Raw genomic sequence first — 13,999 nt, forward strand, 5'->3', positions numbered from 1 at the left:
TATCAAAATTATGACAATTAATATTTTCGAAAATTCTGTCTAAAAAGATTTGCTTATTATATTATATTTACAAGAAAATAACACCGCATTTGCATCCTCTTACACACACAATGGGGATATATTATACACACATACATATATATATACATACACACACGCATACACACAAATACACACAACACATCGGATCACATTGCATTATTTTATCGTGTTATTTTATTTTTATTCTAATCTTATTATGGTTTAAACACATGGTATGTATGATTACACACATACACGTATAGCGATAAAAAGAAAAAAGAAAAGAAAAAGAAAAAGAAACCAATAAAATAACAGATTTGTAAGTATAGTTAGAATAATTACGTAAGACGAACTCCAAAGAAACTTAGGCAGATTAACGGATTATTGTGTATAATTAATAGAATTATCATCGCAATATCTATTGAGTTAGATGCAACACAAATCTGCGTTGATCTAGCCATATTTTGACGTAGATGTACTGTATCTTAGGCTTAAATAAAGTTATGAGGAAGATTAATGTACAAATGATAAAATCTAAATTTTTCCATTTATCCTCTGTCACATTTGTGAATATATAATTAATAATTTTACAACGATGGATTGAGTATTTGTTGATTATCAAGTTAAACAAAAAATCGTTTATTAAATTCTCTGTTATTTAAAACTGTATAATTTAAAACTAATTTTATTTTAGACTATACTTTCTATTCAATAACTTGTTACACCAAATTATATTAAATTCAAAAGTGATGATTTTTAATAAAGATTGACGAAACTCGGTAACAAGAAAAAAGAAAGAAATAAAATAAATATCTTAAATTATCTTTAATGTTAATGAAAAAAAGAATGAAAATTTTCAAATCGACTTAAGGAAAAAAGCAAAAATTTTTAATTATAAAATTGAAAGCACTTATAACGCATTGAATCGGGAGAGTTAGGTTTAAATGATCCCAATAAAGGATTTATTTCTTGCGAGCAAAAATATTTTACTTTTTATATCGTAACTTTAAAAAACCGAAAAGAGTAATTATTTAAAAACTTACGTCAAAAGAAATCATTGAGAAAAAGTTAATTTTTATTTAAATCAAAGTCATTAATCATTAAGTTTTGTAGAAATTTGTTGAAAAACGAAATCATTAAAAAATATTAAAATTTATCTATTTTGGTTATGAATAAACAATATTGATGGCAGGATTTTTTTTTGTTACCGGTAATTAATATTGATAGTTGGAATTTTGTTTCGATTACTTCGATTATAATTTTTTTGATTATTGAATTTTCGATTATCAAATTTTTTTTATTAATATTATTCATAATTAATATCAAAAAACAATTGACGTCAACAATTCCAGTAATTAGTAATAGTAAAAAAAGTTTCAATCATTTATAATGGTTATTCATAATCAACATCACTTAAAGAAAGATAGTTAATTTTTATGCCGTAACTTTTAAAATTTAGGTTATAGCTAAACTAACTATGATCTCTGGTAAATTCAAAGCATTTTTTCTAAGCTTTCTGAATATCTAACATGAACTTTCGTATTTCCCGGTATGTTGCCTAGAATATATATTTACCAACTACTTATTATTAAAAATAACTATTTACAATGCTAGTAACTAAATAAATATACACATTCAGATGTTGTGTCGGGAATTGGTAACACTGACTATTACACTCTAAACGGTGTCGCCACGGAGCGGACAATTCTTTCGGTTTCCCATAAGTCGTAAACATGGCTCTGGTAAGTTCCATCTTGTAGAAAATAATAAATATAAAGAGAAAATATACTAGCTTGTGATGAAACTATAATTACAAGCTGAAAGTTTTAATTATGCTTTCACGTGGTATAATAATGAATGCTGATTTTTTAAAAAGATGGTCTAGATAAAAATAGATAGAAAATGTTTGGCCGCGAAGATATTTTGACGGCTTTGTCACATGTTGTTTCAGAACTAGAATGATTTTATGTTACAAATGAATTATTTTTTTATTTAATTTATCTCTTTCAGACCGTAACAAAGAAAGCCAAAGGCTCAAGTAGCAAAAAACAAGCCCTTCGTGGTAAGGGCCAAAAAAAGAAAGTATCCCTAAAGTTTACGATCGACTGTACGCATCCTGTGGAGGATAATATTATGGATGTAGCCAATTTTGTAAGTTATTGTAACAATGATTTATATGCTCTATCCATAATCTCTAAGTCATATCATTATTTTGTCAACAAATATTTTGATTGTGTACAATTCAAAGATTTTGAATTTGTTCGAGTACAACAGTTCTAACCTTTCATAACTTTACAGAATCATCTATCATGATTTCACAATATTGTTTTAATAATGACGTATATGCTGTTGTTATCTTAATATTATGATTATAATATACATACTATTTATTCCATTTGTATATTGTATAGTCGTACATTCACATATACAGTATTTTTTCTTCAGTATCTAACTTTTAATCTGCAATTAAAAATTTTTGATCTGTGTGTTTGACAAAGAAATTCTTGATTTACAGGAGAAATACCTTCAAGAAAGAATAAAAGTCAGCGGGAAAACAAACAATTTTGGAAACAATGTTACCATTGAACGTAACAAAATGAAACTTTCTGTTAATAGTGATATTGATTTTTCTAAACGGTATGTATTATATACAAATGATATAATCTATAATATATAAGTAGTTATACTGACTGGAATAATTTTTTTATTCATACAGATATCTCAAATACTTGACAAAGAAATATTTGAAGAAGAACAAATTGCGTGATTGGTTACGTGTAGTGTCACAAGATAAAGAGACCTACGAGTTGCGGTATTTCCAGATTAATAGTCAGGAAGACGACGACGAAGAGGACGCGGAGTAAAATTTTATTTTACAAACCATTGCAGAAAATTCTGTACATATTTCTAAAAATAAAATCATAAAAAAATTCTAAGAGTTTTAAATAAATTAAAATATACATATATATTAATCATTAATCAACTTAAATATTTAGGAAGGTTCATGAAATTAGCGTAAACAAAATCGGATAAGTTTTATTTTTGAATCTGTTAATAATAAAGTTATCGAAAACATTATATATACATATATACTTATATATGCATATATGTTTTTTATCGCATATATATGTATTTTATCGCAACATCTTTGAAGAAATAAGGAAAAGATAAATACTTTAAACTGCATACGTATGTAAGTAGAAAGTGATACTTATGAAAATCGTATACGTGTCACGTGATACTTGGCGACAAATGGAAACCCTCCATTCGGTGTTTATAACGAACAGGAGCGACTTAATATAAGGTAATATAGTGCCCGAATGTTAACACGATCAAAGATATAAACGAAGTATATTAAACATTTATATATATGTGTGTGTGTATATATATGTACATATATATATTTATATATAAAACAAAGTGTAAAAAAATTTGCAACAACAGATCAGAAAAAATCATCTTTAACAGTCATTTTGATAAATTTATAATACTACCTTACATGTAAACAAAAAATCCCAAAGAATATTTTTAAGGTAGAGGCGAAGTTGATATCTATGTTCGACCCTGATTTATCAGCTTATTCATCTACGATCTTCCTATCATCGATTCGTATTCGGTAACACGTAAAACGTGACTCTGCCAATTAGAAAAATATCATTCTGAGAAGTGATCGTACATTAAAACCCATTGTAAGATCGTTTTTTCGCATTAAATTGTCTTGTATTATTAACGCAGTAAAGAATTGTGCATTAAGACGAAGCCTAAGTGACATACGGCGATTGTTGTGACAGAAGCGTTGAGAAAGTTGTTCGTTTCGTCGTCTCTCTTTCTCTCTCTCTCTCTCTCTCTCTCTCTCTCTCTCTCTCTCTCCTTCTCTAATAGTTTTCTTTTTTCAGTCGATTGAAAGGTCTACAAAAAAAAAAAAAATTGATATTTCGCGCATTGACGTATAAAAAGGAAGTATTAAACGGAAAAGTATATACATACATATATACTACATACGTACATACTATCCATAGACGAAGGTAAGAGGAAGAACGACAGAGGAGAAAGAAGGAAGAAGAAAGTCGCTGTGTCAGAGAGTTTGTGTCTCGTGCCATTAGCACGAGAGAAACGATGAAGTTTGAATACAAGGAGGGGCATCCTTTCGAGAAGAGAAAGGCTGAGGGTGAAAAGATACGACGAAAGTATCCGGACAGGGTGCCTGTAAGTACATATATATATATATATATATATATATATATCTAAATCAATTCGTCGGACAAAAATTACGTTTCACTGCCAATTTAAAGGAAAATAGACGGACAGACAGACAGACGGACAGACAGATAGATAGATAGATAGATAGATAGATAGGGAGAGAGAAAGAGAGAGCGAGCTTGTTGAACGTATGCAAAGATAAACGAGTTTACACAATAACTCTGGCTTTGTTTTTTTCCTATTTTACTTCATTGTTCTCTATCTTTCTTTTTCTATTTCCATTTACCTTTTTTCTGTCTTTTTCTTTCTCTCTCTCTCTCTCTCTCTCTCTTTCTCTCTCTCTTTCTCTTTGTCTTTCTCTCTCTCTCTCTTTCTCTCTTTGTTCTCAAACGTTTCAAAATCGACGAAGTTTGAAGTACCTTTTATCTTTTTCTACGATTTCTCGTTTTTTTCCAAGGTCGTTCTATTGCGTCGTAAAAATATATATTTTTCTTTTTATCCCAAAGAACTCATTTTTCTTTTCCTTTTTCTTTTTTTTCCTCCCCCTTCTTTTATTCCTTTGATTTTTCCTTTCATTTCCTTGTCAATCAATATCTGGACGGTAAAATTAAGAATCGTTTATCGTCAAAACGTACTACGTACGATTATTTCAAGTCCTATCGATCCTATGTTACGCTTAATGCTACGAACTTCTTGTTGATTCGTAATAGAAAAAGATTAAGAATTTTCTTTTTTTTTTTTGTTTAATTGATTTCAACAAAAATTTTTTTCTTTTTTTTTCTTTTAATTCTCTTTTTATTTATTTATTTGTAATATTTTTTTTTTGTTTCAATTGTTTTCAACAAAAATTCTTGTCTTAATTCTCTTTGTATTTCTTTTTTATTTTTTAAAATTTATTTTATTGCAAATGTGTAAAGAAATCCTTAAAAGTTTCTTATCTAACGGCCATTAATTATATTTCTTAATATATAATTATTAAATTATTCCGAATTCGGGCAACTTGCCAAGAATAGAAATGAATTAGAACATAGAGAAAAATAATGATACCTTGAGTTTTGTTGACTAATAGTTTACATAGTAAATATGATGACAGGTGATCGTTGAAAAGGCACCTAAAGCCAAAATTAGTGATTTGGATAAACAAAAATATCTTGTACCATCTGACCTGACTGTTGGACAATTTTACTTTCTAATCCGCAAGAGGATTCACCTTCGCCCAGAGGATGCTTTATTCTTCTTTGTTAACAATATCATTCCTCCTACAAGCGCAACCATGGGATCTCTATATGCGGTAAAAAATAATAATAGTTTAAATAACATTGAAACAGACACTTAAGGATTTAATTAATTTCTTATTGAAATAATGATATATACAATAAGTATGGTAACTTTAATAAAATAAATTTAATAGCAGATTTAAAATTGTTTATCAGGAACATCATGAGGAGGACTTCTTCCTATACATAGCTTACAGCGATGAAAATGTGTATGGGCACTAAATAATTGAGAAGTTGGTAAATGCCAAAAAAATTAAAAAGGAAAAAAAAAAGAAGTCGACAGCAAAAAATCTATCATCTACGATGTAGTCTTCATAGACGCTTTTGAAAGTGTAACCAATTTGACAGCCCTCAGTAATCTGATGATGTTTAAAATTTTAGCGCTGCACTCTGATCTTGCTTCTTTGAAAAATTTGATGTGATTCTCTAATGAAAATGACAGTGCTTTATTTTTTAATTTCAATATTTACCATTGACATCAATTGCAAAATTATAAAAATAAAATAACAAAAAATATATCAGCGCTAATTATTTTATCGCTCATATTATGTCGTGCGATATTTAAAAAATTAGGAAGTAATCATGGAAAAGAAATATTATTTGTATCGTGTTATTGATTCTTTTTATAATTATTGATGTTTTTAGTGCACTTTAACAGTCATATAAAAATTGAATTTAACAAGATAGAAATGATCTTGTATGATGTATTTTAAAAATCTTCTCAAAACAAAATATTTAAACTTGCTATGTGATATCATTTTCTTGTATTTAGGCTAGTATTATTATATTTACATGATTTGATGTTATTTCAGTTAATAATGAAAAAAAAGAAATTGCTATCTATATGGTAAGGTGGAAAATTTTATGTAACGGCTGGATGTGGGCCAATAAAAAAAGATTAAAAAAGATTGATTTGAAAACTCAATAGGTTTTATGACCATGCTCTTTGAATGCATTTATTTCATTTCCTGTTTCCATTCTAGCTCAAACATGCAACTGTACTTAAGGAGATCTCATTAATATTTAACGTGTTTGTCCATACCTTTTGAATTTTTAACTTGTTTTTCCTGAAGGCATTTTACTTTGTTATTCCTTCAGAAGTGAAAAGTAGTCTTTCTTCTTGTGTGTTGAAATAAACCTTTTTAAAATATGGAAGAAGATAATTATGAACGCAATATTACTAACAGTACTATTTATGAATATACAAGTTCAATTTACAATCTTACTCAAGAAGATAGTAATTGGATAGTTACCAGTTCTTTTATCATTTTCACTATGCAAACAGGTAAATCATTATTGTATTTTAAAGTTATAGTATAAAGCTAATATAAAATAGAAGCATCTATAATTACAAAAAATAAATTGGTGTAGGTTTTGGTATGTTAGAATCAGGATGTGTTTCTTTAAAAAATGAAGTCAATATAATGATGAAAAATGTGGTAGACATAGTTCTTGGTGGACTAACTTATTGGATATTTGGATTTGGCATGAGTTTTGGTGTAAATAGACCCACTAATTTTTTTGTTGGTAGTGGAGGTTTTTTAATTGATCCACCTGTAGGCAGTGAACTTATGGGTCCCATTTGTGCTGCATTTTTATTTCAATTAAGTTTTGCTACAACATCTACAACTATTGTTAGCGGTGCAATGGCTGAACGGTATTTCTACACTATAATTTAATACAAATTATGATACAAATATAATTATGTACTTATTTACAGATGTAATTTTAAAGCTTACTGCCTTTTCTCTTTTTTAAATACAATTATATATTGTATACCAGCTGGGTGGGTATGGGGTGATCATGGATTTTTAAAATCTTTGGGTGTGGTTGATATAGCTGGATCAGGGCCAGTACATCTCGTTGGTGGAATTTCAGGTAAAGTATATTATATAATAGAAAAAATATAGAAGATTATTAATAAATGCTATAACATTATATAAATATAGCTCTTGCATGTGCTATAATGCTTGGACCAAGACTAGGCAGATATGACTCTGGAATAGATCCTTTACCTTTGGGCTGTCCTGTAAATGCTATAATGGGATTGTTCGTACTATGGTAATAATAAGCATTAATCTATATCTATAATTTTCAAATGATTTTGTATAAAACATTGTGCATAATACTTGTCATAACAGGTGGGGATGGCTAGCATTTAACAGTGGCAGTACATATGGTGTAAGTGGTCAACGTTGGCAATATGCTGCGAGAGCAGCTGTTTCTACAATGATGGGAAGTATAGGTGGTGGTTTAGTTGGCCTTGGATTTAGTTTGACTAATCCAAATGGGATTGATATTTTGAGTCAAATAAATGGAATTCTTGGTGCATTGGTTGCTATTACAGGTTGATAAAAAAAAACAAATATATCAATATAGGAATATTGAATTTAAAATAATAAATTCTTAATTTTTGTGTTTTATTAATAGGTGGATGTTTTTTGTACTGTGCTTGGGAATCAATAATAATAGGGATGATAGGTGGATTTATTACTTGTTTTTCAATGCCGATGTTAGATAAAATACACATTGATGATCCTGTTGGAGCATCTGCTACACATGGTATATTTATGTTAATGACAAAAATTGCACTATAAAATTACACCATAGTACTATACTTTATCTATTTTATATTATTATGATATTTATATTAGGAGCAAGTGGAATATGGGGCGTTATAGCTATTGGTTTGTTCGCTGATAATCCATATCCTCTAGACACTACCAGTGGTAGAAGTGGTTTATTCAAGGGTTTGCACAGCATATATATTTGTTATGAAATTTTTATAAATATTAAAAAAAACAAAGAGAAATAAATTAAGTAAATTAATAAATTTTTATTTAGGTGGAGGTTGGTATCTGTTAGGTGTACAATGTTTATCAGTATTATGCTTGATTAGTTGGAGTTTTATTTCTTCCATAATATTACTGTGGGTAAGATGTAAAAAATGAACAATTTAAATTCAGTTAGCTATTTTTATTCAGATTAGATTTAGATAAAATGTATATTTCAGTTAATTGATAAAATCTTACCAATAAGAATGAAAGAGGATGAAGAATTACTTGGTGCTGATTTAGTAGAACATAGAATACGACACGTACAGGTTTGCTTCTATGAGACAAATAATTAACACATAATATTTAAAATTATTAATATTTTATATTACATGTACATATTTTTAGATTGGAGTGAGCAGAGCAATGTCTGCTTTTGATTCTTCTACATTAGTTGATACTTTAAATAAAGTGCATCCTGTGGGAATAAATCCAGGTAAATAAAAAATACAAAATGAAAACAAGTATATGTAATTGATTGATCATATACATATTTCATATTTATTTCTTTTATATATGTTATTATTTACAATAGGTCATAATTTATACATTTCAAAAAACAAACGTAAAAAGTATAGAAATTTGATAAATATTAATAATTTACGTACTAAAAAAAAATCTTTGAATTCACCGATACATGCAGTAACAAATTCTGCAACATCTATAAAAAATATACCACAATTAGCATGGATTGATTAAAAAATAGTTAAAACAGATCTTTCTCATGTGAATATAAATTTATTAAAAATGTATGAACATTTTTGATGTGTATCTCATATATGCTTCAAGGCAACATACACAACATTCTGTAATAAATATTCCAATTTTTTTTCACATTCTTTCCTACAATATAATTATCAATTACACATATTAATAAATGGGAAGAACAAAGTTCGCGTAGTATTTACTATATACGATTTTGCTTAATTATTTTTGTGAACTTTGTAAAAATAATATAATTATAACAATTATTTATACTTCCAATTAAAATATTTTTTTCCTGTTTCAAAATTTGTTAATTTACATATAATTTAACTATCACGTTCGATTATAATGGACGTTTTGCATTGAATTTTGTGGCAGGAATTGACTGGTAAATTACAACAATTAGATATTTCATAAGACTTTGATAGAACTCTTATTGTTAGACAAAGAGATAAACATAAAATATATTTACAATTTTTAGATATGATAATATTTGATATGTATTATGAGAAAAAATTGATCTCTAAGAAACAAACAAGTTGAAATATCGTATTAGTTATTTAAAGTCATTCTGAAATATAAAACAAGAATGTACATTGATAAAATATGTTAATACGAATAATACATTAACATATCACACATACCGTCTTAATTTTCTTTGTAAAGAAATGATTTTTACATGATACAAGTTTACTAAAGGAAACAACATGTACGGTACATAAAAATACAATGGAATTACAGATTGAAAAGTCTTAGCATATGTGAAATTTTTTAGAATATCACATTTTTATTATAGACTGCTTAATGCCCATTGGGAGACTTCTGTAGGAAGTCCCGGATAATTTTTGACAGCATCCATTACTTGTTGAGATGTCAAAGAAAACTTATACCTTTGATATTCTTTTTCGATTCTTGTATTTGTATTACTTACAGGTACTATAAACTCTAAATTCTAGAAAATGTATACAGGTCGTATTGCGATGTAATCGTTATAATATTTTATTTAATATAATATCTTACCTTAATATGTTCAAATGCTTTCATAATAACTGGTCTTTGAACAGAGTGAATAAAAGAATTTTGATTTGTAAATTTAATATATCGATTGTAGATACTTTCAAAAGTTAATGGTTCACCATCATATATTTCTGTTTCATGTTTCATTGCTATGATCTGCAAGGGTTGTTTCTTAAAATCATTTATTTTATGTTAATCTATCTAATCTGTAATTCCTATAATATTGCTACTTACTAAACACATTTCTAGTACGGATAAACCTTCAAGCATTAATATTTTATCGTCCTGAGAAAATATTTTACTTGCTTCTACAAAATCATTTACTTCTAATTTTTGATGTTTCTCGGATAATGTTGAAACAGCAACTGCTAAAAAATTTCTGAAACTTCTCTCACTAATATCAATCTGATACATTCTTTTTAACAAGTTTATCATTGTAACATTACTAGCTAAACTTTTAATATATTCATTCCACATTGAACCAAAATGTGGATCTATTGTACAATCATCATATTGTTGCTCTATTCTATTTACGTTTTCATCATCCGGTAAACTAAGAAGATGTTGAAAAAGTTCTAAACGATCATCAAAAGCAGATGCTGGTTGTTCAGGGGATGACGTGTCACCAGAAAAAAGAAATATTTGCCTATGTGAAAATCTTGATTTAACTCTTTTTTCTAGAAGTTCTATAACATCCAATCTACATGTTATACCCAATACACAGATAGGAGCCTACAAAATTATTTATAAATATTTTTAAAGATTCTTTTTTACAATGAATGTCTGTGTAAAATTTTTATTTATACTCACTTGTGCAGACTGAGCAACATCAAAAAGATTATATAACAGAGTCTGATTATGATGCGCACAGAATAAGTCAAACTCGTCTAGTATGAAAATGACTGGCTTAGTGTGTTTTTTGTCTCCAGACTTTAAGCATTCTAATAGGAAACTTAAATTTTCTGCAAATGTGCCAAAGACTTTATCACTTACTACATTTTCTAATTGCATTTGACGCGTAGCATCTTTTAATGCTATACGATCATCGGTATGTACTAAACCATGCAGATTTACTATTAGTGCATTGTCTTTAAAAAACTTCAAAGTGGACAATTCTACTAAGACACTGTTGATGAGCTAAAAAATGCATAGATATCCATAAAAAACTATAGGATTCACTATCACCCACATAAATATATGAGGAATATACATATAAAATACATACTGTAGTTTTTCCACTGCCTCTCGGACCGATCAGTAATGCAGAATTACTTTCACCCATTTCAACTGTTCTTTTCAATAAATCCAACACGTGTAAACGTTCTTTAATGTGATGTCTAAATTTTGTTTCAGGACACATTATTTTGCGTTTTAAATATTTTCTTGTTAATAATATCATGTTATCTTGGAAATCAATTGCCATACTTTTCTTCTTACTCATGACTTTAAAGGATCTACAAATATTAAATAAAGGTTTAAGTATATTTAATTATACAGTGTTTATAACTGTCATTATAAAGTATATATAGATAAACATAACATAACCTAGTAAGAGTACCGCATACATAGAAAAATTGCAAGAGATATATTTAATTATGAATAAGTTAATCCCACATTTATGATTAACACTATCACTATATATAGAATATTGGAAATACATACCCTAAGTTCTTTTGAAAATATTAACTAAATAAAATAAGTGACGTCCGGGTTAGAAAGACGTATGACCAAAGTTGTTTACAAAACAAATATGGAAGACGTGCAGCAAGAGGCAGACAAAAAGAATTGTACTTTTTTATTTAAAAAAAGGAAAATACGAAATAAAGTATCAAGAAAGCGTAAAGGACTTGACGACAATGGTAAGTGTATATAAAAGACTAAACATTAGTTTCAGATCGCTTTAAGAATTTTTTAATTTTATTACGTAAATTCAATTAACTGTTTTATAGGTTATGTGCGTTCTATCGTACTAATTTCAAATTTTTATCTTATAGAAAGTAGCGAAGATGAAACTACGGTCGTTAAAAAAGAAAAAAAGTACGATGAACGTAATCCTATGAGACAAAGTGTAAGTAAAAACCAAAAAGATAAATCTCAATCGTTAATCTCTATCCAATGTAACGACGTACTAACATTATACCAGTAAAATTTTTAAAAAATAATTCTATTAAGCTCTTGTTCTAATAAGAAGTAGGAAATTGTATAATCATAGTGATTTACAGACAAACACAAAGCGATATCATCACAAATCTGTCAATGATGACAGTAGCGAGGATGATAGTGTGACTGTTTCTTATAAAAGCAACAGGACACCTATGCCAGCAGGGCCAAGCGATCAGGGAGCAACTGCCGTTCTGGAAACAGAAACTGAAAAGGACAAGGATGCTCAAGCTTTATTTGAGAAGGCTCAGAAGATTAATGAAGTAATTTTTAAATTCAATTGAATTAAAGGGTCTATTATAATTATCAACATATTGTAAATAGATTGGTGTAATATCTTTTAGGAGCTTGAAGGAAAAGAAGATGATAAAATTTACAGAGGTCTTAATAATTATGCACAGTATTATAAAAAAAGAGATACTGCAGCAGGAAATGCATCCAGCGGTATGGTTCGTAAAGGACCAATCCGTGCTCCAGCTAATCTCAGGGCAACTGTTAGATGGGACTATCAACCAGATATCTGCAAAGATTATAAAGAAACTGGATTTTGTGGTTTTGGAGGTTAGCAAGAACTGCTATTAATTTAAATTATAGTCCGATTAACCACTATGTATAAAATTGTATTATTATTTACAGACAGTTGTAAATTTCTTCATGATCGTTCCGATTATAAACTTGGATGGCAATTAGAAAGAGAGGCAGCTACTGGAGAATATAACAACAGTGGAGACGAAGATGACAAGAAATATGAAATAGATAGCGATGAAGAATCTTTGCCATTTAAATGTTTCATTTGTAGAAACAGTTTCACCGATCCAATTGTTACAAAGTATGTATACTAAAATATCATGATCAAATTAATAATTATATATCTCAAATTAATAATGAGATAACTAAATAATTATATGTTTTACAGATGTAAACACTATTTCTGTGAAAAGTGTGCTTTAGAACATTATAAGAAGACTACAAGGTGTTACATTTGCAATGTACAGACTAATGGTGTTTTTAATCCAGCTAAAGAGTTAATTGCTCGAACTAAATTAGAGGAAAAGGAAAAAATTGTAGAGGAGGATAGTATGTCTGATGATTAATGGAAATATATATATATATATATATATATATATATATATATATATATATATATATATACATATATATACACACACATACGTACATACATACATACATACGTACATGTATGCTTTTAATAAGGATTTTTATGCGTAGTTATATCGCCTATCTTCATAAACAAAGTTTAATAGCTATAAATTAATAGTTATAAAAGAAATATACGTCTCTCTGACATAAAGTTTCAAATAATGAATTAGCATTCCATGGTAAGAAACTTTTATCCAAATAAAAACTTCAGAAAAAAGTTTTATTACTCAAAGGGGAATGCTTTTTATTTATCGTTGATGCGTATTAAAACGTGCATAAATATAAAGTATTTGTTATTTTAACGATTATTTAAATGAACATTCACGAAAATCAATCGAATTGAAAAAATAATTTTCTACGAAATATACATATCGTATTCTGGCAGAAGGGCATTAGCGACTTTCGGGTAAGTCGAAATTAAACCTTTAGCGCAGAGCCAAAGACGATGATTCATCCGTATTCTATGAATTCAAGATACTACTTGGCTCTCAACTAAAAACGAACAATGCGGTGAAAACGCCCAGGATTATTTTGAATGATTTTGGAAAGTGGAAAAAAAATCGATTTGTTAATTGATCAAGTATAAATTGGAATAAAATTGTTTTTGTTAATTTGAAATGAAAA

The 13,999-nt window shown here is 28.2% G+C and overlaps 5 protein-coding genes across 8 annotated transcripts; 4 read left to right on the forward strand and 1 right to left on the reverse strand.

The window, feature by feature from the left end:
• Positions 1 to 1,641: 1,641 nt before the first annotated feature.
• On the forward strand, positions 1,642 to 3,101 carry LOC124422278 (60S ribosomal protein L22-like). Its single transcript, XM_046958520.1, has 4 exons — positions 1,642 to 1,763; positions 2,032 to 2,172; positions 2,537 to 2,658; positions 2,738 to 3,101. Exons 1-4 carry the CDS (start codon positions 1,755 to 1,757, stop codon positions 2,883 to 2,885), a joined length of 420 nt encoding a protein of 139 aa, XP_046814476.1. The 5' UTR covers positions 1,642 to 1,754; the 3' UTR covers positions 2,886 to 3,101.
• Positions 3,102 to 3,554: 453 nt separating this feature from the next.
• LOC124422280 (gamma-aminobutyric acid receptor-associated protein) lies at positions 3,555 to 6,423 on the forward strand. Of its 2 annotated transcripts, none has more exons than XM_046958522.1 (4): positions 3,555 to 3,710; positions 3,918 to 4,227; positions 5,315 to 5,512; positions 5,655 to 6,423. In XM_046958522.1, the coding sequence occupies exons 2-4, from the start codon at positions 4,138 to 4,140 to the stop codon at positions 5,718 to 5,720; spliced, it is 354 nt and encodes a 117-aa protein (XP_046814478.1). In that variant the 5' UTR covers positions 3,555 to 3,710; positions 3,918 to 4,137; the 3' UTR covers positions 5,721 to 6,423. The 2 variants fall into 2 exon arrangements, with proteins under 2 accessions (XP_046814478.1, XP_046814477.1); XM_046958521.1 differs by having other exon boundaries at positions 3,628 to 3,828.
• Positions 6,424 to 6,573: 150 nt separating this feature from the next.
• On the forward strand, positions 6,574 to 9,036 carry LOC124422275 (putative ammonium transporter 3). Its single transcript, XM_046958515.1, has 11 exons — positions 6,574 to 6,783; positions 6,870 to 7,155; positions 7,219 to 7,376; positions 7,448 to 7,559; positions 7,640 to 7,845; positions 7,929 to 8,060; positions 8,153 to 8,248; positions 8,343 to 8,431; positions 8,512 to 8,601; positions 8,681 to 8,768; positions 8,868 to 9,036. The coding sequence occupies exons 1-11, from the start codon at positions 6,648 to 6,650 to the stop codon at positions 9,029 to 9,031; spliced, it is 1,557 nt and encodes a 518-aa protein (XP_046814471.1). The 5' UTR covers positions 6,574 to 6,647; the 3' UTR covers positions 9,032 to 9,036.
• A 14-nt stretch (positions 9,037 to 9,050) lies between these two features.
• On the reverse strand, positions 9,051 to 11,852 carry LOC124422276 (origin recognition complex subunit 4). Of its 3 annotated transcripts, none has more exons than XM_046958517.1 (6): positions 11,717 to 11,852; positions 11,280 to 11,508; positions 10,865 to 11,191; positions 10,289 to 10,786; positions 10,058 to 10,225; positions 9,051 to 9,989 (listed from the first exon to the last, which is right to left on the reverse strand). In XM_046958517.1, exons 2-6 carry the CDS (start codon positions 11,493 to 11,495, stop codon positions 9,828 to 9,830), a joined length of 1,371 nt encoding a protein of 456 aa, XP_046814473.1. In that variant the 5' UTR covers positions 11,496 to 11,508; positions 11,717 to 11,852; the 3' UTR covers positions 9,051 to 9,827. The 3 variants fall into 3 exon arrangements, with proteins under 3 accessions (XP_046814473.1, XP_046814472.1, XP_046814474.1); XM_046958516.1 differs by lacking the exon at positions 11,717 to 11,852 and adding an exon at positions 11,600 to 11,652; XM_046958518.1 differs by lacking the exon at positions 11,717 to 11,852 and adding an exon at positions 11,600 to 11,648 and having other exon boundaries at positions 10,058 to 10,210.
• Positions 11,711 to 13,999, forward strand: LOC124422277 (E3 ubiquitin-protein ligase RNF113A). The gene is made up of 6 exons (XM_046958519.1): positions 11,711 to 11,913; positions 12,049 to 12,122; positions 12,277 to 12,477; positions 12,559 to 12,775; positions 12,851 to 13,043; positions 13,131 to 13,999. The coding sequence occupies exons 1-6, from the start codon at positions 11,778 to 11,780 to the stop codon at positions 13,306 to 13,308; spliced, it is 999 nt and encodes a 332-aa protein (XP_046814475.1). The 5' UTR covers positions 11,711 to 11,777; the 3' UTR covers positions 13,309 to 13,999.

The sequence above is a fragment of the Vespa crabro genome, chromosome 2 (assembly GCF_910589235.1).
Source record: "Vespa crabro chromosome 2, iyVesCrab1.2, whole genome shotgun sequence".
Taxonomy (NCBI): Eukaryota; Metazoa; Arthropoda; class Insecta; order Hymenoptera; family Vespidae; genus Vespa; species Vespa crabro.

What these genes read in the sequence shown, in the direction of transcription:
- LOC124422278 (XM_046958520.1), top strand. An exon ending in TTATGGATGTAGCCAATTTT is followed by an intron (nt 2,173 to 2,536) that starts GTAAGTTATTGT and finishes CTTGATTTACAG; the next exon opens with GAGAAATACCTTCAAGAAAG. An exon ending in GATATTGATTTTTCTAAACG is followed by an intron (nt 2,659 to 2,737) that starts GTATGTATTATA and finishes TTATTCATACAG; the next exon opens with ATATCTCAAATACTTGACAA.
- LOC124422276 (XM_046958517.1), bottom strand. Translation starts at nt 11,495, where the DNA reads ATGAGTAAGAAGAAAAGTATGGCAATTGATTTCCAAGATAACATGATA. An exon ending in GAGGCAGTGGAAAAACTACA is followed by an intron (nt 11,192 to 11,279) that starts GTATGTATTTTA and finishes TGCATTTTTTAG; the next exon opens with CTCATCAACAGTGTCTTAGT. An exon ending in CCGTACTAGAAATGTGTTTA is followed by an intron (nt 10,226 to 10,288) that starts GTAAGTAGCAAT and finishes AATGATTTTAAG; the next exon opens with AAACAACCCTTGCAGATCAT.
- LOC124422275 (XM_046958515.1), top strand. Translation starts at nt 6,648, where the DNA reads ATGGAAGAAGATAATTATGAACGCAATATTACTAACAGTACTATTTAT. An exon ending in TCTCGTTGGTGGAATTTCAG is followed by an intron (nt 7,377 to 7,447) that starts GTAAAGTATATT and finishes ATATAAATATAG; the next exon opens with CTCTTGCATGTGCTATAATG. An exon ending in TCCTGTGGGAATAAATCCAG is followed by an intron (nt 8,769 to 8,867) that starts GTAAATAAAAAA and finishes TATTTACAATAG; the next exon opens with GTCATAATTTATACATTTCA.
- LOC124422280 (XM_046958522.1), top strand. Translation starts at nt 4,138, where the DNA reads ATGAAGTTTGAATACAAGGAGGGGCATCCTTTCGAGAAGAGAAAGGCT. An exon ending in AGTATCCGGACAGGGTGCCT is followed by an intron (nt 4,228 to 5,314) that starts GTAAGTACATAT and finishes ATATGATGACAG; the next exon opens with GTGATCGTTGAAAAGGCACC. An exon ending in CCATGGGATCTCTATATGCG is followed by an intron (nt 5,513 to 5,654) that starts GTAAAAAATAAT and finishes ATTGTTTATCAG; the next exon opens with GAACATCATGAGGAGGACTT.
- LOC124422277 (XM_046958519.1), top strand. Translation starts at nt 11,778, where the DNA reads ATGACCAAAGTTGTTTACAAAACAAATATGGAAGACGTGCAGCAAGAG. An exon ending in TGGATTTTGTGGTTTTGGAG is followed by an intron (nt 12,776 to 12,850) that starts GTTAGCAAGAAC and finishes TATTATTTACAG; the next exon opens with ACAGTTGTAAATTTCTTCAT. An exon ending in ACCGATCCAATTGTTACAAA is followed by an intron (nt 13,044 to 13,130) that starts GTATGTATACTA and finishes TATGTTTTACAG; the next exon opens with ATGTAAACACTATTTCTGTG.